The sequence below is a fragment of the Haliaeetus leucocephalus genome, unplaced genomic scaffold (genome assembly GCF_000737465.1).
Source record: "Haliaeetus leucocephalus isolate CR32 unplaced genomic scaffold, Haliaeetus_leucocephalus-4.0 Scaffold92, whole genome shotgun sequence".
Lineage (NCBI taxonomy): Eukaryota > Metazoa > Chordata > Aves > Accipitriformes > Accipitridae > Haliaeetus > Haliaeetus leucocephalus.
This window is the reverse complement of record NW_010972528.1, coordinates 888,786-910,958: the sequence shown is the minus strand read 5'-3', so window position 1 is coordinate 910,958 and position 22,173 is coordinate 888,786. Positions and strand designations below refer to the sequence as shown.

At 41.3% G+C, this 22,173-nt stretch overlaps 1 protein-coding gene across 2 annotated transcripts; it reads right to left on the bottom strand.

Moving 5' to 3' along the window:
* Positions 1 to 1,846: 1,846 nt before the first annotated feature.
* On the bottom strand, positions 1,847 to 22,160 carry NUTF2 (nuclear transport factor 2). Of its 2 annotated transcripts, XM_010583516.1 has the most exons (5): positions 22,148 to 22,160; positions 18,083 to 18,194; positions 14,610 to 14,681; positions 10,399 to 10,497; positions 1,847 to 2,374 (listed from the first exon to the last, which is right to left on the bottom strand). In XM_010583516.1, the coding sequence occupies exons 2-5, from the start codon at positions 18,179 to 18,181 to the stop codon at positions 2,261 to 2,263; spliced, it is 384 nt and encodes a 127-aa protein (XP_010581818.1). In that variant the 5' UTR covers positions 18,182 to 18,194; positions 22,148 to 22,160; the 3' UTR covers positions 1,847 to 2,260. The 2 variants fall into 2 exon arrangements, with proteins under 2 accessions (XP_010581818.1, XP_010581810.1); XM_010583508.1 differs by lacking the exon at positions 22,148 to 22,160 and having other exon boundaries at positions 18,083 to 21,149.
* Positions 22,161 to 22,173: the final 13 nt, after the last annotated feature.

Here is a 22,173-nt window from a genome sequence, read left to right as displayed (position 1 = left end):
CGGGAGCTCTCCCCCGCCTACCCCCTTCCTCCGGCCCGCGGGGCCGGGTCTCCGCTGGCCCCGCCAGGGCGCTGAGGGGGAGCCCGTTGCCGCAGGCCTCAAGGGCCTACAGCGCCTCAGGCCCCCTCGGAGCGCGTCGTCGGTGGCGCGGGCGTTAGGGCCAGTGTGATTTCCTGCTACGTGCAATAGCATGAGGGGATACCTAAAGTCTCGCTCATAAAGGGTTGAGGCAGGTTGTTTAGGGGGTAGAAATAATCCCACGGGCAGCTTGGCCATCTCTCCACACAGGCCTCCTGACTCGGGAGGAGGCTGTTGGCGTTCAGCCTAATATTTGCGCTAAACATGGGTACCAGAAACGAGAGTTAAGAGACGGCAAACATATTGGGCCTCAAAAATGATCTGCAGGTGTCAAAAACACTAAGCAATACTGATTTTGATTTACCAACACCAAAACACTGGTGTTGGTCTCTTCCCAGTAAGGAGCCTGGAGTGAATGACTGTGTGGAGAAAGGCAGGAAAAAGAGCCCCCGAAAAATCTACATGACCAATTTCGGGGGAAAACGGCTTTGAACTTCTAATGGTCTAAAAGAATCTAATTTTATATAGTTTTTAAACTGACACCTACCACATGGATTGTTCCTTGAACCTGACTTTAAACCAAGCTCTCTCCTGGCTCACTGAGCTTGTTATGCAAAGGACTGCCCTGACCTCGCAGACCAGTTCCTTCTGCAGGGCAAGGTTCATAAGCCAGACCTATTCTTAGATCCTCCCTCCCCTGCCAGGCTTCATTTAGATCTGGAGCTACAACATAAGGACCCTTGCTGAGCAGTGACCATACAAAATGCCTCCTTCTACTGAAAGAGCTCATCTCTTCAAGTGATTAATCTTGAGCATGACTTTCATAGCATAGCAGCAGCGACAGGAGAACAGTCCTGCATTTGCAACAGGGAATATATGAGAACGCTGCAATAGTGAGCAGGAGGCCCCTAACACCAGCTTCCAAAAAAGCTCTGTTCCAATTCAGAGGCCAAAGCAGCCAGATTTGAGAAATGACCCAGCCTGAGCACACCCCATCCCAGGCTTTCTTGACAAGTCTCAAAAAGGCAAATGCCAAGTTCATATACTTTTTAAAAGCAAGCTCAGCAAGGCATGCTAATCCCCTGAAAACTGAGGCCTAATAGCTTAGTGACGTCTGAATGTAAAGTGAATGCGATTCTGCTCCTGTGCCATCTCATATGCCGGAAAGATTAATTTACTAAATCCCTTCACTGCTGGAATACCACCACCTCTAGGGTGGAGGACACATGACAGCCAACCATGTTGTAAAAAACTGCACAGCGAACGCACTACTCAAATTATAATGAGGGGATACTAGAAAGACAGCACAGAGCACCAACCTGGCCAAGGCTTTAGAGCTGGACACAAACTCCAGGAGGGCAGTGCCAGACTGACATCCTGTGTGTCTGCCGACAAAGACAATACAGCCGTCGTGTTTAGCTCTGAAGGTGAACTTAATAGACGTCACAAAGATTAACCACAGGCTACCGTGACTGTTGTCATCCTTGTGTACTATTTGAGGCATTTGCCTTGGTAAAACACAACAGCTGAGAACTAACCTGTCGATGTTAAAATCTGAACTAGAAGTCTCTGTTACAAAACCTACTGAGAGGGAGGGAAAAAGAAGTTGCATGGCCAAGGGTGTACCTGAACCGCCTTCATTGGTAAAACTATCAAGTGCTCTTCAGTTTGAAGTTTAGGTTTGTAAGCATTTCCCCACCAGGCACATATGAGATAGCCAAAGCAAGCGATATCATATACTCCATATCCAACTCATTAAAACAATTTAAACTGTTAAGAAAATCTCATGGTTTTATTGTGTAATGTAGCATTGAAACATCTGAACAAATCAATATCTGGGCTGTACAGGCTGCTGTTCTTTCATTTCTTTGGGTTATAGAGCATCTTGTCAGTACATAAACAACAACCTTTTGCATTATAAATTCTTTCCGAGGCATGCTGGTACAACACAAATTTCTCTTGTCAAATGCAGCTAAGTCTAACTTCCAAACATCATGCACAAGAAACTCATCTAGTGACAATGTAAACTCAGCAGAAGGGCAGGTCACAGGTCTTGCTTGCTCACGCTCTGCAGTGCTGCAGGTTTGTGTATGATATTTGGAATGTTCCGTGAGTGTGAATAATACCAGTAAGAGGAGAGGAGGAAAAAAAAAAAAAGCACAGGTGCCTCGGGGTTGCCAGCTCAGCCAAAGTTGTGCAATGCTAGCCTGAACATGTCATTGGTGCAAACCCAGGCATCATTGATGTTCTTTAATAGAAATATCTGGTGGAATCCCATGATAGGATCTTCATCAGCCTGTAGGAAGAGAGGAAAAAAAGTTTAAAAAGCTCTTTCTTGAGAAATATATTCCCAAACCTCATGATAAGACAACTTAAAAGCTAACGTTAACAGTGATGTCACATGCAGTAAGAAGCATAGTACCTCAAGAGACACTAATACAACCAGAAGTCCTGTTCCAAGGTGCCTTGCAAACACCTAGGGCCCAATGACACAGAAATCCTGCAACAGCATCTGAAGCTGGCATTCTCTGGAAGACTTGCAGACATCTCATTCCAGCAGCTTCACAACACTGATAAGAGCATGCCTGCCTCAGTGTTGAATCACGTATTTTCTTTGGGCCTTGCTCAGGAAAGAAGCATAAAACAAGGTGTTTCAAAATTAGTTTTTAGTTGCTGTACTTTGGATTGATGACAGAATGGAGTTTCTGTAGAAGTTGGTATCAAAATATTGCCTGAATGATCTAGGTAATGATCTAGGCTTTTGAAAGCTTTCCCAGAGCAGGTACAACTGGCCAGCAATGTAGTACTTCCCGCTTCCACTGTCCAGGAACAGCTCGAAGGGAGCAAAACGTTTGCTATAGCTGCAATGAGATGTTCTCAGCACAGGGAATCTTTGCAGTAGTGCCTCAACTCCTGCCTTTGACAATTCATCTAGGTGCGCTAGTATAGTGCCTGCGCTGTATTTACTGTATTACTACAAAGGTAGAAAATAGTATTAGAGGGAGACTAGTTCTCCCACCTAACGTTTACCGGTCTCCTCAGAGACATCATGCAGGAATTAAAGCCTCAAAGTAACATAAATGATTCCCAAATCAGCTTGGGGAAAAAAAAAAAAAAAAAAAATAACACAACAGGATTTAATCTGAGCAGCACACAGGACCAAGCTACAAAACAGTCTTCTGATTACTGACCATAGTGTATTCAATTCAGCATTTTTGGAGGATTTTAAGCTCTATTCTTTCAGCACATGATTATTCAGCTTCTGAAATAAGGGGAAATGCATAAAAAAAAAAAACCCAAACACACTGAAAAGCAGCAGCCAGAGCAGCACATGAAACAGACTGTCAAAGTGCTGAATGTTTATTCGCAATGTTCTGCTGCTGTCCACCAAGAACAGCAAATTAAAAGATGATGAGCAAAGCAGACTACAAAATAAAAAAAAATCTTTACTTAAAAAAGTAACATTCACGTAAGTGGTAAGTTGACTGTGAAACAAGTCAGCTTCAAGGAGCAACTTGCTAAGGACATCAGTTTTATCAGAAAACAGCAAGTCTGCCAGAGCACTGGTAGGATCGAGTGCATGTAAAAGCAGCATTCAAATCTAAAACCACTGCAAGGATTTCACAGTGACAACTGTCTAGTAAATAAAACGGTATAGACGAAGTGCAGTTTCAGTAAGTATATGCTAATCCACAGAGGAAAAGCAAAAAGGGCCCTAGATTAGCTATGGCCTCTCAGGAAAGTGATACTGAAATCATGATGGACAATTTTTTATTTATTTTTTTAAAACCAGCTGAGAGCTCAAAAGATGTCAAGGCAAGCACAGTGTTAGCAGTTATTGGGAAAGGAACACAGAACCAAAACCTGTAAGTAAGCAACTGCATAAATGCACAGAGAGCACCCACATATCAAATCCTGCATGCATTTCTTATTTAAAGAAATTAAAATGATACAGTAAGGAAAGGCCAGAGAAGGACAAGAAAGATGATCCAGCTACAGGGCAGTTTCCTACTCAAGTAAATTGAGTATGACTCTCTAGCTTGCAAAAGTGTGATCAGGGTGGGGAGAACAGGTGAGATAAATTACTATAAAACCATGAAGGACAAAGTGAATGAGGAAACTACTACAGCCAGAAATTACGAAGGCAACAAGTCCAGAATTATGAGCACGTCCAAGTGTTCAGTGGACAAATGAATGAAAGAAAAATCCTCAAGCAAGGTAAGTGCCGATAAAGTCACTGTTCAACAGGCTGATGAACCAGGCAGCTTTTTTGTCACATCGATATACACCTTCTTTTGCATTAGGCAGAGGCTCCTTAACAATCGGCACAATGTGAACACAAGGAATTATGCTGATTAGACCAGCCACCCATCTAGTTCATTAGCACATATGACAGCAGTCATGCCAATTATTTCAGGGGAAGCATTATCATTATTAGATCTGTCCAGAAAAGATGCTTGCATATCCACCCTGAAGAGGTGGCCTCTGAGCTGAAACCCATGGGTTTATGCCTCTTCTAGCTTTTCCTAGGTATCAAATATAACACTTACATCCTAGTATAGTCTACTACTGCTTGATAGTTGGCAGGTTCCTGGGCATGAAGGAATCTTTAAGAAAATTGAGTAGCATCAGAGCGCTGTACATTAAAGTTTGACACATGACTTTGTAAAGCATCTTATTAATGTTATCCCTTTTGACTAAGTTGGAATGAATTCATATTTGTGTCAGCTCCTTTCTAATGGCTTAGTTTAAACCAGCCAGGCAGACTCATTTCAGCTTGAATCACTTCTAATCACAACCAGTAATAAGCATTTAGTATACTCTCAGTTGCCCTATGGTCTCCTCTTCTTAGGTTACTGAGGCATCTATTACAAGTTGCATAAGTAGTTTTCACACCAAATTTGAGCATGTCATTACTGACATGAGTACACTTTAAAAATGTAACTCTGGTAAAAAAACATATCACCACCAGACTAGTTTTACTGCAGGTTTCCTCAATTTCTGATAAGCCTAGCTGCACTGCAGCTCTTAATCCTTTGGCTTGAAGAGAATTTCCTCCTTTCATATGCAATTCAGGACTGGACACATGAAAAAAGATTAAAAGGGAATTCTTCCCCAAACACTTGCTGTTGTACATATGGCAAATTCCACAATGAAGTCACACATTATTGCTTTCTTTATTCCTTTCATGTTATGTCTTCACAGCATAGAGGAACAGTATACCTTAAAACAAAGGAAAATCCTAGACTATATTTAAGGCAAATGAAATAATTTATAGACCATTCACAAAATTCTGAATATGTCCTATTAAGATATAGCAAAAACCCACAGTTGAGTGACTTGAGATGCTCTAGAAGGCATAGACTAATGCTATCCCATTTTAATTTGGATCTTCATCACAGCTCAGATAACCTCACTGAAAATCTTTACTCTTTCCACTCCCAATTTAGCTATGTCCAACTCAAAATTTGCATTCCAGATGCGAGCCCAGGCTTGAAACACAGGGGCTTTATGTTTTGTACAAAGCTTTCCTTTATACAGTTCAAATTGTTTCATGACATTCCTGAATTAAAATAAAAATTTAAAAAGTCACAGAATCAGATTGGAAGGATCCTCTGGTTTCCAGTCTAGCCTCATGCTCATAGCAGGACTACCAGCAGCATTGCATCAGCCACAGCTTTATGGTCTTCCAAGACTCCAAGAATGGAGGTTTCACAATGTGTCCAGGCAACATTTCCCAGGGCTTTAACCTTCTTGGGGGGGGAGCGGGGGGGGGGAACAACACAAACAACCCCCCAAAACAAACCAAACTTTCCCTTGTGTCCAATCTGAACCTCCCAAGTTATGGTTTGCAACCACTGTCCCTTGTTAACACTGTCTAGCACCACCAAGAAGAGTTTGCTTTCAGGTTGTTGGAAGTAGTCAACTACTTTCCACCTCCATTTCAGGCAGATTGCCCTCATCCACCTCCTCTGCCAGCTCAATAAGCTCAAACACTGGCAAACTTGGCAGTTTGACCTCTTCCAGTTTTTCTACATCCCTTCTGACCGGGAGGCTCATAACTGTAGAAACTCCTCAGTTCACAGAACCATGGGTCATGTCAGAGTATTAGATGCAACACTACTTTGTAATCGAAGTTTAGCTGCAAAACTTAGTAGGAAAACATGACTCTTCTCGTCTTGTCTGGTGAGAGACAGTTTTGCTCTTTCACCAGCCCCCCCCCAGCAACTGTCAATTGAACTGCAGGCTTGCAGCTATCCTTATCTCAAAGGAAAGGCTAATTACTTAAGATAGCAAGTTCTTTCAGATGTTAAGCCTCATTTAACAGGCTTTAAGCAATGCTTTAAGTGTTCAGCATGCATTACAAAAACATCTAGTGATTTTAATTGCAAATTTCCTTTCCCTTTTAAGACTAGGCAACACTGCATAACAATTAGTTATTCACAATTAATTCTGCAACAATCACTTCAAAATTCACACTCTCCGGGAGAGCCACAGATCTGCCACATTGCTCTGAGAACACACAAGCCACAGCCATGCTTCTCAGCAGAGCTCAACTGAAGAGCGAGAAGAAAGCACTCCTTACTCAACCAGGACAGCGAGGACTGCATGGAAGAGAGGTAAGGTAGAGGGTTAAACGTTGTGGAGGGCTAGCCTGAAGACTTCATTGGTGCACACCCAGGCACCTTGAAAACTTTTCAACAAAAAGGTTTGGTGGAAGCCTAGAACCTGGTCATCATCTGCCTAAGCATGACAGGAGAAATATGTTACTAGGTGAAGCACACTGAAAATACTGGGTGACATTCTGGATGAACATTGGCAAAGTAGCAACACACCAAATGAAACTCACTTCTAAAAGCTTACACTGATGCTTACTCTTCCTAGATGAAGCAAGCAAGCCTGTACCCAGACAGTGAATAGCAATAAAAACTGATAACAGAATTAGAATAACTGGAGGTATATTTATTATACCTCTGCAAAAGGATTAAAAAACAAAACCAAAAAACATTACCACCTATCCCAACATCCATTAAAGAGGATCTTTCATACATTTACTTGTAAATATGCTTTTTCAATGAAAGCGATTACTGTACTGCTTCTGCCAGCAAGTTAGATCCTCACTAGTGACATTCACCCTACTTTAGATGCTCTACTACTCTCTAACATCTTCTCCAAGAAGCTGTTGTGTCTGGTCCCCTCAGTGCAGGTGATTATTCTGCTCCAAAAAGATGTTGCTTTTTTTATTTGTTTACCATATCGGTACTAGCATGCCAGGCTGTAGACTGGAGCCGCATAGAGGCAGATACACATCCTGACCTTGTCACAGACCAGTAATGATTTCAACTGACCCCAGTTAAATCCCCCTCCAGCAGGATAGGCCAAAGGCTTAAAACAACCCAAACCTGCAGGTTCACTGAAGGCATAATACTCTGGTAAAGGAAATACAAAGTTTGACAGTAATAGTCCTTGGCCCCATTACTTCTTCAGAACTCTCTTCTACAGTTGAGAGCTGAGGCTTTGTGACAATTTGCTAACAGTTCACCCCACAGTATATGCAGGGAGAGTAGAAGGTTTTTCTGCTTTGGTTTGTTTTTTTCCCCTAAAATCAAACAATATCAAAATATAATGGTTTAAGTTAGAAATACAAGATGTGCCCAGCTCACTTAAAATGAGTTTCCACTGAACTTTTGAGACCAGCAATTCAAGCAACTAAGGCCTCAGGAAATCCATTTAAATATCATGGCAAGAATGACTTCTTAGAAAGGGCACGTTACAGGTATTTTAGCATTATTTTCTTGGATTACTCTATTGAAAGCATTATGCATGCTCCTTCATTACATAAAACAACACAAGTTTTGAAAAACTGCAGAGAATTCAAAAGCATATGCATTAATTGCACTGGGCTTTGAAGAATTTGGCTCACAGTCCCATAAAAAGGATGGCTTTTCCCTTCAAACCCTGCTACCGATGGTCTCGAAAGTGCCCTTCCTTTTGCAAATTTCTCTACAGTTTTCCTCAAGACCAACAGATACGAGCTGAACAGCCACACCATTAAGGCAACCTTTAAATAAAACTAAGTATGCAGCTCCATGTTTGCGTGTTAAAGTGTACCCCATTCAACTGGAGCTATAGATGAGCCACTTGTTAAAATGCACTAACTGAGCCCAGTTGTTCTCAGTTACTGTACTGTACCAAGAACAGCATTGAGATGCATTAAAATGGCTGTCAACTTGTATGTATTAGCACAAAAAGTATTCTCTACATACGTCAGGCAGGTTCATGTACTGGCAGAAATGGTTACTGCATGTGTCAATCAGTAACAGTCTGTAGCATATTTCATTTATCCACATGTGTAAGTATCACACTAGGCAGAAGCAAGAAGTCAAGTTCCAAGCCGACTTTGACTTTCTGGACACTTTCTCAGTGAGGAGCAGCATTCTCAGGCATTAAAATGTGATTTTTAAAGCTAAGATTGGAGATGCATACATGTGAAGAGTGGAAAAATGTTGTCTCTCCTACTAAAAATTCAGAAACAAGTTGGATTTGATCATGCCAATAGGCATACTTTAATCCAATATGCTAGTTCCAAGTACCTAGATGCACTAGCATGTGATCCCTGAATTACTCTGAGTAATTCCAGCTTGCTGAATATTCAGAGGATAAAAACAGCACAGTAAGAAATACTACTCCAAGCCACAGTATTTATGGAAAGCTCCCAGAATGCATCTACAACCCTAATGACCATACTAAAGAAGGAGAAAACCCAAAAGGCTTACAGAATCTTTAAGAACTTTGTATCTTGCCACAGGATTCAACACAATCACTGTTGCAAGCTGTGATCTGCTTAATGATTGTGCAATAACCTTAAAAACATGACTGTGCAAAACCAGGTGCCGATGTGACTGGCCCAAGACATTGAGTCAAAAAGTCCCGGTGACATCGAGTTCTGCGCATGTCCAAGAGTAAGACAGATGAGATCAGCATGTCTGACTTCATACCTGTCCTGCAATTCAGTGCTTTCCGTGGCCACGTGTGGCTGTCTTTCCTCAGAGTGTGTACAGGTGGGATTGAGCAACAAGAAAGCTGGAATCCAACTTGCAGCTAGGAAGCAGGAGCAACTTTGATGAGAGCCAAAGCTATTTATGTTAGACTTAGAAATGGACGCAATACACCGGGAACTGCTCTTAACTGCTCAGCCCAAAACAATTAAGGAGAATAGCTAAGCAAGCAGATTCAAACATTCAGTCCTATGTTTGCTTAGTTAACAGTACAGTCAGTGGAAGTTTGAATGTTTTGATACCAGAGGTGCCATTGAGAGTTAACAGGAAAAGGAAACCTAAACAGCTTTTTTAAAAGAAACTGGGTTCAAGTAACTCTAAAGACTGGATGGCTTTAGAGTCCTGACTTGACTGTATAGTTGGACCAAACCCTGACAAAACTAACTCATAATTTTAAGTGTTGCTATGTAATTTCACACTTTTTAAATAAACACTGCCCACTGTGAGCAAGTTCTGCCTACAGCTGACTTTAAATTCAGGATATTTTCTGCAGATTCCAGGACAACTTCTTTCATTAGTAAGTAGTCTCATTAATTTACAAGTCTGTGGCCCTGGTATATTTAGATGCAACATTTCCTCAAAGGAACAGGAGACTAGGTAAGTTTACACAGTTCAGTAGTATAACTTAAACAGCAATGTAATCATAGTACAGCTGAAAAATAATCTGACTTCTTCATAAGAATGAGCTGTTTCAACAGTGTTTGAGCTCAGAGGCAATACTCCGATTGCTGAACCAGTTTTGACTACAGAGGTACTGGACTGCATTAACACCAGGACTGTATTCTTGTGTCCTGTGACAGCAAAGAAAAAACACGGTCTTACTGAAGGGTTGTCGCTAACAAAAAAGCCTGCTAAATCATAGCTCAATGCATACATGACATCAAAAAGCACATTAAACTAGATGTGCTTATGTTGCCCAAGAATGCTGTAACGATGCTTTTAAGTGCAACATAGGAAAGGAAGTATTGACGCTTCTAGAGCCCATATGATATTTGTACACACAGTAAAAACCATGGTACTTTGCTTGGCAGGAACATACGATTGTCAAATTAAAGGTATTTTACCTAGTGCTAAATATCTGAAGGGATGAGCAGTTTCTTGACAGTCTTGAACAGTAGAAGGATAACATCCCAATGCAAGCTTACCAGCATTCCTTCCCCACCCAAGAGAGCATTTTAATGTTTTCAGATATCGGATGATTTAGAATCCTGCAAAAATCTAAGACATAAGCATTTGTTAACCTGTAATGGAAAGAGTTTACCTTAAGCTGTCCCACTACCATACTGAGTATACAGCTGTCAGGTGTAGGTTGGTGGTCTTGTGCTGTGATGCTGTGTTGTATTTTTTGGAAAGGGAGGCTCTGCAATGGAAAGAAAGCAAAATAAGGAAATGTACAGTCGTTGCATTATTTAACTTGGAAAACAAAGATTGAGCAAATCCAACATTATGAGGCATCAGACTATTTTGGTAGTACCGCACGGAGAGTTTTTGCAATGACACTACTCGGGTTGGGTTGATCATAGCAGTTGTTTCTCAAGCACCAAGACATTAAATATGTCACCATATACGTTAAGCAGTACCTTTTCCTAGTCTAACGACACTGCCTGAAGAGCTTCAGTTCATCTACAAGCTGCAAGTTCATATGATGAAGGCACAAAGCTTCTCTGCTCCTAACAGTGTTAAAAGATTGTTTACCAGACAACTCCAAATTTGCCTCTTTGTTATAGGGGCTATGAATAGAAAGGAAAGGTGGTTGACCAAGAACCAGTGTTCAGGACTTGAAATCCACATATCCACATCTCCTCTTTTTTCCTTCCTTGGTAACAGCACCTGAGGGGAACCAACACAGCAACAGGCACCATCTTTGCCATGTACCAGGCCGGAACAGAGGAAAAGGAGGAGGAAGGAGGTAGAGATCAAAAGCACACATATTGAAAAGAAAAAAGCTTTCCATGCTCATGTAGCAGATGCAAGTATGTCTGGAGTTAAGTGTGCAAGGAACACATTTTAAGAAACACCAGACGTTGGGGAGTAATTTCTCTTTCAACTTAGACCACATTCACATTCCAACCATGGATGACTCCACGTGGTGAACATCAAATATCTAGGGGATCTCAGAGTCCTGTCACAGAAATAGAATTTTGGCACTGTTCTATCAAAAGCTGCATTAATGCTAGATGCTTTAGAAGTGGCGGTTCAGCATGGATGGAGCTCTGAGTGACCACGTGGCTGATAGCTAGAGTCCATGCACTGCACGGACAGCAGCATGTGGTCACTTAAACCTCAGGTTGCACTTTGATGCCTTTGCTTCATTTCCCTGGTTTGTTAACAGGTTGAGGCAGACCCAAACATGTAATTTGACAAGTTTTGCATTTCACTGTAGTGGAAGGAGCCTGAACAACTTCCTGGAAGGCCTAAGTACAAGAACAGGAGACCAGAGTCCTACTGTCAAGGATGTGAAGTACAGTCTTGGCTCCACAAGCATAAGGCTTTAGGAAGAATACCAGGAAGCTAAATCCTTAGATAATAGAGAACACAGAAACTGTGGAAGGATCAGGACTTGGGGAAGCAAAGGAAGTGTATGGAACAGCCCTCTAATCAGAGGGATGCTATTCAAGAACACTCTCTAATAAAGCTTGCAGTGTTTCCTCTTGGCTGGGAGAACAATCCCAACCTACTATGAACTGCGAAGTGAGCCAACTGGTTTGTAATATGTAACAGACATTTAGTAACCAAAAAAAAAAAAAAAAATCCAGAGCAGTCTTTTCTGAACTACCAGCAGAGTATTCTCCAGGGTCACCAACCCAAACTTGAAAGCGCAAAGTGCCCGCACAGCCTGCACAAGCATAGGCTGGGACATTACACACCCTTCCTTTGACAGAAGAGTACTATGAAGCCTGGTCCCACCTCAGCACAACAACTTCTTGTTGAACAACTCCTGCAAGAAGAGTCTCTTGAAAAGGCAGAGGGACAAAGGGAAATGAGTGTGGTTGTATCCAGAACTCAGCTTTCAGAGTGACAAGATACCAATGAGAGGTGAGACTGGGGAGAGAAGACAGGGAGGAAGGAAAGGCTTCAGAGTCAAGAGCTCTGCAAAATGGTGAGAAGGAACCAAAGACAAGGCTGGGTAAGACAGTGCCTGTTTCAAGCACCTGCTTGTCCCCTTCAGAGAACAGGACCACAATGGTTGGCCAGCCAAATGAGCTACTCATGTGATGCAGTGGGGGAAATCCCTCTGGAAAGATTAGGGTCAGCCGATAGGAAAGATCACTGGTTTTTAAGATGGACAGAAGCTACCTCAAAAGGATGGTTGCTTATGGACATCCATCTGTACTGGAGACAAGCATTTCTTGATATGAAGAGCACAATAGAAGTGACTAACAAGTGAGAAGTCACACAACAACCAAGGCTTTTAGTGTTCTCTGACACTAAAACTTCTCTGGACTTTCACTACCAAAATGGTGGAATCCACCCTGAGGTCAGGTGAGTGAAATTCTGCAAGAATATAGTTGAGTAGCTTTAACTCACTCCTGGCAACAACACTACCTGTCCCAGCCTCCTCCGTGATCCAGGAGATTTGTAGAACTACAGGATTATCTCAAATGCTCAATGTAAATCACACTGCCCCCTTGATAAGGGCAGGCACTCTATTTGAAACAACTCCTAAGTCCAGCACCAATCAAGACAGAAGTGTCAAGTCCCACTCTGTAAAAAGGTACAGGTGCACCAGTGCTGGCAAAGCAATGTCTTTACAACCTTAGCCTACTGTATTAGCATCATCTGACAGAGTAGGTTGAAAAGGTGCCATAGTGTTGCTGCAACACACCAGAGAACTCGCTGTAAAAGAAAATCCTCCCTCTTGGTGCTTACATTGATTAATTAGCCAGGCATTGAAGAACAAAAGGCTATAGAAGTGCAAAAGAATTTCAGTGTCAAACTTTCAGTGATCTGCTCAACTGACTAAGAAGCTCCAGAAGCACAGAGTAGGTGAGCATATTAAGTTGAAACAGCAAACAGAGCCCAAGTAGCTCAGTGCTGACAGAGGTATGCTGAAAGACATTAGAGTCACAGTAAGTTGATACAACCCCGTAATAAGCCATGGCAGTGGAAGGGCATGGAATAATTTTACTGCATTTCTTCCTTACTTTAAGCAGATGGATGGATACAAGTCAGAAGGAGTTACCCCTGAGGCAATATAGCATGCCTTCACTCACCAAGCAAGACTGTGCAGCAGACACATGAATCCAGAAAGTCCAACTTGCACCACAGACAGGGAAGGTAAAGATGAGTAACGCTCTGGTGGGAAAGGGGCCGATCTGCACTGGGCCAGATCCAAGGCAGCAGTCTGAGACACTGTGGCCAAGCAAATGCTTAGCTGGTTGGGTACCTAAATGGCTGCTAGCCCAGAAGGATAAAGAACACTGAGTACACAGACAAGCAACTCCGGAGCTTGAGTATCTCCTCATCTAGAAGCGAGCAGTTGCAAGCTCTGCTATTTCTGAGGCGTTTGGCCTTCTCGAAGGCAACGCAGGCACCTAAAACACAGATCCAAGGGCAAACCTCAGCCTTCGCAATTAAAGATGTCCTGGATGAAAGCAGTGATTCCAAAACACAGGAACAGTAGCTGTGCAACAAGACAAGCATCCAAGTTAAAGATTTTTCTCCTCCATGTGTAACAAAAATGGTCTATCTGCCTGATATACCGTGCTCTGAGCAGAATGCCCGAGGACCTAAAGCACACCCTCCACATATCTTGCAAGTGAAACAAACTTTCTAGTCTGATGACAGCTTGTAAGTACACCCAGTTCTATAAAAGAAGCATGAATTTACTAAAAAAAAGATAAAACTTCTCCAAGTTTAACTAAATGGAGTTTCAGTCTCTATGTGGTAAGAAATGCTTTCCTCTCACTGCTGAAGAGGAAGCACTGGTTTCAAAGTCCTGAACCATAACTGCTGATATCTGAACAGCTAACAAATGCTGCATTGAGGATAAGTCAGGTTCTCCACTGTAGAACTTATTTGCAGTTTATGTATCAGAAAACAAATTGTTCCTTGCAATAACATGTTTAGCCTCTGTGACAGGCAGATCCAAGTAACTGGTTTACTATTGCTACTTCCTTGGCTTGCTTTAAAAGAATAAAAATACACCTTTCATTCCTCTAGATCCTGGGATCAGCTTATGAACTATACTTTAAAAAAAAATAAAATCAATAATGTCAAATGCAATTGCAGTCACAAAATAACCTCGCAAACTGAGTCAATTAACATTCCACCATTAGAGCCACTAATGCAACACTCCACTACATAGAATTAAATCACAAGTAACATTCTTCTGAAGACGAAAAGTTGGAAGCACAAGTCCCATGTTCAAGAGTTTTAAACTACTGAAGTCTAACTCAAATTTTCAGAAGCAACTAATTTATAGTCTTCAGAACTGTTTCCCAGAACATACAGTAAGGATTACAGACTTACAGATAGTTTTTCAACAATAGCTGCTTTGCCCTGGAACTGCTGTCCTTCCCACGTAAGGCATGAGGCATCAATCTGAGGGGAAAAGAAAAAAAAAATCATCAACCTGCTTAGGTAACCCTTAAGCAACCCTGGTAAGAGACTTTGTTTACTTGGCATATATCCTCAGAATCCAGCTATTTAGAAACTACCTTAAAGGGAGATGGAAAAAAACCCACAAAACAAAGAGCAACTGAAAAAGTTTGGAATAATCAACTAGAAATTAAATAGACTAAATCTCATTATCATGATTCTACCAGCAAAAAAAGTTCCTGCCTTGGGATCAAAGTTCGCTTTCACAAGCAAATCTAAAGGATACAAAAAAAAATCCTATGGATGCAAAGTCAAGCATGGAGAGAGACAAAAGTATATGTGGAAATCTGACAAAATGAGTTGCACCACCAGTTTTTTTTCCTCTCAGGTACTGATTTGCATATCCTACTCACACCCAGAAAAACAGAATGTGCCTCTAAAGGTTTTCTAACAGACTGCCCTATGTGGCATGAAATGATTGAGGCCCTTCAGCCTACAAGCACTTCCAGTATACAAGGGAGGACATTCTTACCATGCTGTGTCAGGTGCAACAGCAACAAGCAAGAAACTCTCTATTCAACTTATGATACTCTGTTTAAACCAGAGTAGCAATATCCTATTGTTGACATAGCTCTGCCTTTTCAAATCCAGTTTTAAACCTTGGCAAATTTATTTAAGTTGGTTCCCACTGAGCTCAAATTCTGCCTGCTGCCACCTCCAAATAGTACCCTTGCCCTATACCTAATAGCTCAAGTTCTTGTGCGTCCTATCACAGATGGCTATTCCTTCCACCTTTTTGAGTTTAAAAACTTACAGGAACATGATTCCCAGCTCTTTCCCATCCAGTCTTCAACTCTCACTGAAGCTCTGAATGTTTCAGCAGAAAATGGCAGATTCCAAAGAACTCCATTTGTATGCTCTCTGGTAGATTTTCCAGGCCATTTTTGACCCACGCCATATCAAAAAGCCGCCACTTTCAGCCACGCATGCTGTGCTGAACTTGTGATTGTACAACAGTCACAGTCACTCTAAAAAAGCTTCTGGTCCTCCATATACATCAGAAGGAACTATAGTGCAGCAAGAGCCAAAAGAACAAAGAAGGGGACCAGGGCCAACAGCACGAAGCATTGCAGGGTCACAGATGCAACTGAAAGCAGTATGAAAAGCCTCTGAATACAGTCTCCTGAGTTCAGACGTGTTCCTTTTAGGATGAAATAGACTTAGATTGTGTAATCTAAAGTCACGTAGCAAGTCATCTGGCCAACACCACTTGCATCATACATGACAGCAGCCCCTGACACTGATAATTTGAGAAGCCAGGTGATGGTACCAGAGAATGAGGCTATCCTGTCAGGCAATCAAATTACAGCCTTCAAGTACGGAAAGCCACAAAAGCAGAGGGGACCCAGAACCTTCCTTACCAAATCCACTTCAGCAATCAGCAGGTGAGCACAGTGGTGCAGGACCATCCTGATGTTTCAAAGAGCAGCACAGGACATAGATTAAGTTGGTGAGGAAATATGCTCTTCCTGAAACACACCACAACTTCCCATTGTACCCAATTAGTGTCCACCTGACTCTCTGCTATAGGTTACCTCCATAGCCGTTTGCTGTAACAACAATCTGGGAGCAACTGCTTCAAGAACAAAAAGCAACCTCTCCTCTATCTCAAAAGCCCTACAGATGAGAAAACAGCATAAAAATAAGAAAATATTTCGTTATAAGTAGTCACACACCCAAAGCAGAGGAAAAGTAGCAGCTACAGCATTTTCCTGCAAAACAACCGCAGGAGGACAACTGTAAAACAAGTCTTTGACTTAGTGCTCCAACTCATGTAACTCAAGCAATTCATAGCAAAAGTGACTGGCCCAGATCCCTACCTGGAATAGGTGACAAAAGCTCAATTGACTCGGATTACAGCACTAAAGGAGGAAACTGAACCTTGTGGTGGAAGTAGCCATACAGGAATGCAAAACAAATCCAAGAGCTCCCTGCTGCATTCCTGCATGCTGTAAAATTTGTTTGCTCCCATGGGGTCTCAGAAGGCAAAAAGCTCATCAGTAAAAGCGCATTTCCGCAGAACCTCCTCTAATTTAGACAAGTTGTGACCTTGGTGCATTTTAGCCACAAAAAACAAGGTCCCTTCCTCCATAGTTTAGGAACTCCACAAAACAATACACATCGGTGACCTGCATAACAGTTCTCCTGACTGCATTTGCATAGGTATCTCCATTGAATGATGAAAGGCAGAAAGACCCTAAGGGTGGAAAAAATCCCAGGAGTTGATTGTGTGGAAGGCCATGGTTCCAGGAATTTAAATTAGCCTGTACTTATCAGTCTTCTGAGGACTGAATTTGTTTTGGTAATTACACGACAGAAACTGCTAAGAGCCTTCCTATTTAGAGCTGTGGATTGAACACAGGCTACTTGTTTTTCTTGCTTTATAGGCTCTCTGTACAGAGCTTCTTTGCCAAAATAAGGCAAAAATCTAGCAGATAGCAAATACACAACAATCCACAGAGTAAATGCTATCAGTGCTGGAGGATACTGCTGAGGTATAAGGAGGGGTGTGGGGTGTCAGATGGCATTCATGCAACAGTTTCAATCCTCAAGAGCTTGATGAAGCTTCATACAACTCACCCAGCAGATGAAAAACAGGATATGCTGCTAGACAGCTTGTAAGACTTGAGTGTCTTGCTGAAACGCCTCAGCCACCCAGCAGGATTCCTCACCACCAGTAATCAACTCCACAGGCAGAGCACTCTGCATGTTCTGGAGGAGTCTTCCCCCAAAACTCAAAGCTGAGTTCCTTGAGTTTGTTAGTTACAGTCTTTAATTTTGGAAACCAATCTATTTTGCCCCAAATAAGGAGCAAAAATAAAACCCTAATTTTTCAAGAAATTTAAACTGAATTTACATTTCTTTAACAAAGTCTAAATATTTAAACTGGATTAAAAATTTTAAAGGATTAATACAGCGTGAGATCCAAAAAACACCTGCAAGAACTGCTAAACACAGAGTAGGACTTAATGACATCCCACTTCAGGAGAGACCCAGGCAAGTCCACGCCTGTACATTAATGGCAAACTAAGGCTAGCGTATTTGTTTTTACAGAGAATTTCATCACAGGATTATCATCAGCCTTCTCCACTACAAGCTACTGTCTACAGTCAACCGGGGCTTTTATGAGTCTGACTGTCTATAAGGCAAACAAAGCTCAAAATAGAAGTGAAATGTAAAAGGAATGCAATAAATAAAAGTTGAGTAAGTGTGATTGCACTGACTGACATTCTGGAGTCAGGATAAAACCCACTGTCCCACTCTGTGTATTCCCACACATCAAAAGAGAGAAACCTAGACAGATAACGGGAGAGAGCCCCGGCCCCCTTTTTGTAGATACTTACATATATTGCTCCTAACTGAGTCCTGTCTGCATCAAAAAGCTGGTAGTAATGCTGTACGAAGCTGGACCCAATCTGCTCCCAGATAGGCTTGTCTCCCATTCTGAATCCTCACCTAAAGCTGTAAAACAAACAAACAAACCCCCCCCATAATCAAAGAACAATCACATAAATAAGCATAGCACTTGGCTTGTGTATTAAGCACCAGTAAACACAGATCCTCTCAGCTGGCCAAAATTTTTCTTTGGAAGAAGTAGGACAAATCTCACCTCTGTATCCTAGACTTTTGTGAAATAAAAATCTTGGATACCAAATGGTTTAATTCCTTATTATAGCATTTGGTGATTTCTAGAGCTATTTCAGTGTGAGGTCACAATTAGCGTACAAAAGTGGAGAACGAGAGCAAAAACGAGTAAGTGTTACCACCTTATATTCACATATTTCAAAAATTATACCATCTGAAAAAGTTGGCAAGCACTTGCTATTTCAACTTGAACTCATTTACTGTAAACAAATGACATGTTAATATGGATTGCCTGCAAGTGGCTTACCCCAACTGATTTATCTATTCAGCTCCTCAGGTATGTCACCTCCCACAGGCCATTCTAAGGAAGAGCATCCTTTCAACGCTACACAACAGAGTTAATTCACTAGTTCTCTGCTTAATGCAAGCTTACTTTCCTCTTCTACCCTGTCACTAAGGCTGATGCATACTCGACATTTATCTTGGAACCCGTAGTAATTTCAAGATACAAACCATGATTTTTCAGAGTGGTGAGAATCTGCAGTTCCCAGTGAAGGTACTAGAAGCTCAGAAGCATCACACACTTCTGAACATGAGTCCCTCTATTGTAGAGGGATTATACAGCATGTGCAGCAGCTCAGACAGGCCCAGTCTAGAAACTATCGTGCACTATCAGTACAGATGATCACTTTACCATGCCATTAAGCTTTTCAAGAAAGCAAATTCATTTTTTCTTTATCTTGATCTCTCTCTGAAAGACTGAAGAATTAAGCTAAAAGTCAAAACACAACAATGCTGCACTCAAAACCCAGTATGCTGCTTTTTAAGATCTGAGTTTACTTCAAGCAAACTAAATTATACTTGCTAAACGTCAAGATCTGACAGCCACTAGTCCCTCTTTGCAATCTCTGACCAAGAACCCTTGAGCTACAGGTCTGTATTGCACTGCAAGTCTGGAAAGGCATGAAATTCTGTTTTAGGACACAGGATGTGAGAGTTATTTTGCTTCCTTTAGAGGTCAATTACTCACACACCTGTTTAAGGTTTGACAAATTTCTAAGAGAAGCAAGAAACATACTCCTAAGATCTCCACAGCAAGTATTACTAGGCCTAGCTTTCTGTGCACAGTACAACAAGAAAGCTCTTTTCATATTTTAGGCTTTTGGCTGTTTGAGCTTTATGCATACAAATAGGAACTGAAATATGTTCAAACCCTAGGCCCGAAGTTTTAAGGTTACACAAATATGGCCAGACTTACAGAAGAGCAAATATCTTTTATTAGATCAATGGCATAACAGGAGGTAGCATGCAAGTTTTCAGGGCAGCAAATTAAACTACCAAAGTAAAATACAAACCAAGAACAACTGCTAAGCTTAGACACCCAAACTACTTGAGGGAAAAAATTTTTGGCATCTGTGGAGCAGAGAATGTGGCAGCATGAAGAGCTGGCAAGGTGGTTCTCCCTACTGAGAAAAGGACATTTTGTAGCCTGTGAAAAGAGGAGAGGTTCAGTAGGAAGAGCTTTGGTTGTGACAATGTGCCACAAAAGCATGCCACAGACTCCACGGTTTTTGACACCCAACTGATGTTGGCTGCATGCTAGTTCTTAAGTGCACATTAGAAATTTGTTTTAGTCAAGGATGAGGTAAAAAATGAACTTAAGATAGAAACATACCTATCCCATTTTTAAACATCCTTATTTCAATATCAACCACCTAGGCAATACGATCAACATCAAACTCAGTAACCCTGCACACTAACATAGACTAACAATTCAAAGACTTGTTGCCACATAACTAATATTTGAACTGCTCCAAAAAGATCTAAAATCTGGCATCAGTCACCATCATGTGTGCTCCACTAATACTTGCAATACAGGACCAAGTCTGAAGGAGTTTTACCCAATGTGGTCACTCCTCTGGGAAAACAGATCACAAAACAAAAACCCATCCAAGTACAACAGGTTTAAAAAACCAAAACACATGCACATCCCGAACAACTTAAACCTACTTCTTCACAAAAGTTGTATTGACTGCACATCCACAATTGCCACATACCAGCGTAACCTGGAGCAGATGTAGAAATCAAACAACTTCAGACTGTATTAAATGATTTTATGTTGAAAGAAAACCACCCTAAAACCATCACACCAACTCCCTGGAAACTTTACTTAGGGCTGCCCACCCTGCTGTTTGGGACGACTCTCATGTCTTGTTTGGAAAACCAGAAGTACTAGTATTTAGTTTTGAAGTCTACTGTTTCCATTCCAGACCTGCAGGTACCTAGAGGTGTGTGGTTTGTGATAGCTGTGGTGGAGCTAACAATCAGTCCAAGTGAAAATCACTTCCATTCACTTTTTATGGATTGTCATAGCTTCAACCCCAACCCATGAACTCACATCACTATCAGATACCCTTCCTAAACATTCAAGTGCAAATCTAGTTGACAGTATCAATGTTAAACAGCCACACATCTAACACTGAGATGAAGCAGTGAACAGCAAAAACCCACCAGATTATTCTCCTGAAGCTAAAGTATGTTAGCTACTGCTAAATGAAATCTTCCCCCCCCCACACACAATGTGTATTTACCCTTAGCAGCTCACTGTACCATACCTATCCAAGATCAAGCTGTATGCTAGCACTGCACCTTGTTCAGACCCAGAGGCTTTCAGCTCCTCAAGGCACAACAGCCTCACTCAAGCACCAGAGGCCTTCTGTTCAATCCTGACACTGTGAGAAAGCCTTTGAGACTGCAAGAAATTAAGGAATTCTTATTTTAAACACAAAAAGCAGTATTATGGTTTCTAAAACAAAAAATTAGTATGCTAGCTTACTATTTCCTTCTAAAAAAAAAAGAATTTGTATTTTGGCAGGTAAAATACCATTAAATAATAATAAAAAAACCAGTATAAATTTGACCAGTTACAATGCTGATTCTGCCCGAAGTGAGAACCAAACTAAAAAAAAAAGCACTGCTGAAATTAATGATCCTTGATTATTTTTTTGTTTTGTCACAACCTTGCTCTTTTTCCTGTGCCATTCATATATGGTTTTGCTGAACACTCTCACTGGAAAGGTTTTTTATTTTCCTTTTCTGATGTGGCACCTTTTCCTCCATGCTGTCTTATGTTTTCTGCCTGTCATCACAGATGTAAGAAGCTTAGAGATGTACCTAAAGAAAGAACAAGATAGGAATGATCTTCTGTGTCATGAAGCCCAGTCCCGTTCAATGAGATATAATCCATATAAGATTGTATTGATACATTTATCAGGCTGTTTTAACGAGATAAATGTAATATAAAAGGCTTTTAAGATCGATTCCAAAGCTAAGAACAATGCATGTGTTCTGATGTCATCAAACATTAGGACGACACAGATGTACCTCAGAGCCATCCAGCCAAATCTATCCATGGTTCACTCAAGTTGGGGTTACAGAGGCAAGAATATTCAGTTAATATTAAGCCAGATAAAAGAAGTTTCAGTAAGCTAGAAAGCACATAAGATGTGGCACACCTGTCCTTTTAAAGGAACCTGCTGAAAATCACCACTGTATAATACTGGATATTCCACCTTAATTCCCCCATGGAAAAGGAGACAGTTTCCTTTAGCTAATTAATTTTCTTTCCTTTGTCACTTTAAACCAAACGTACCTCATCACATGCACTTAAAAACATCACAGTCCATTTGATTAACAGCTTCTTTGCAGAAGCACAGGACAAAGCTGAGCTACCAACACAGAGTATAATACTTTTACTCACATTACTCACTCAATTTCTTGGAATCTGCTCATATTAGAGAATTTACCCCCACCTCAAATACCACCCAGCAGCCAGTGTTCAAGCTGAAAC

Coding starts and splice junctions, on each gene's coding strand:
- NUTF2 (XM_010583516.1), bottom strand. CDS start 18,181: ATGGGAGACAAGCCTATCTGGGAGCAGATTGGGTCCAGCTTCGTACAG. Junction 14,682..18,082: donor CTCAGTTAGGAGCAATATAT/GTAAGTATCTAC, acceptor TTTTCCCCTCAG/ATTGATGCCTCATGCCTTAC. Junction 2,375..10,398: donor TGGTAGTGGGACAGCTTAAG/GTAAACTCTTTC, acceptor CTCTTCCTACAG/GCTGATGAAGATCCTATCAT.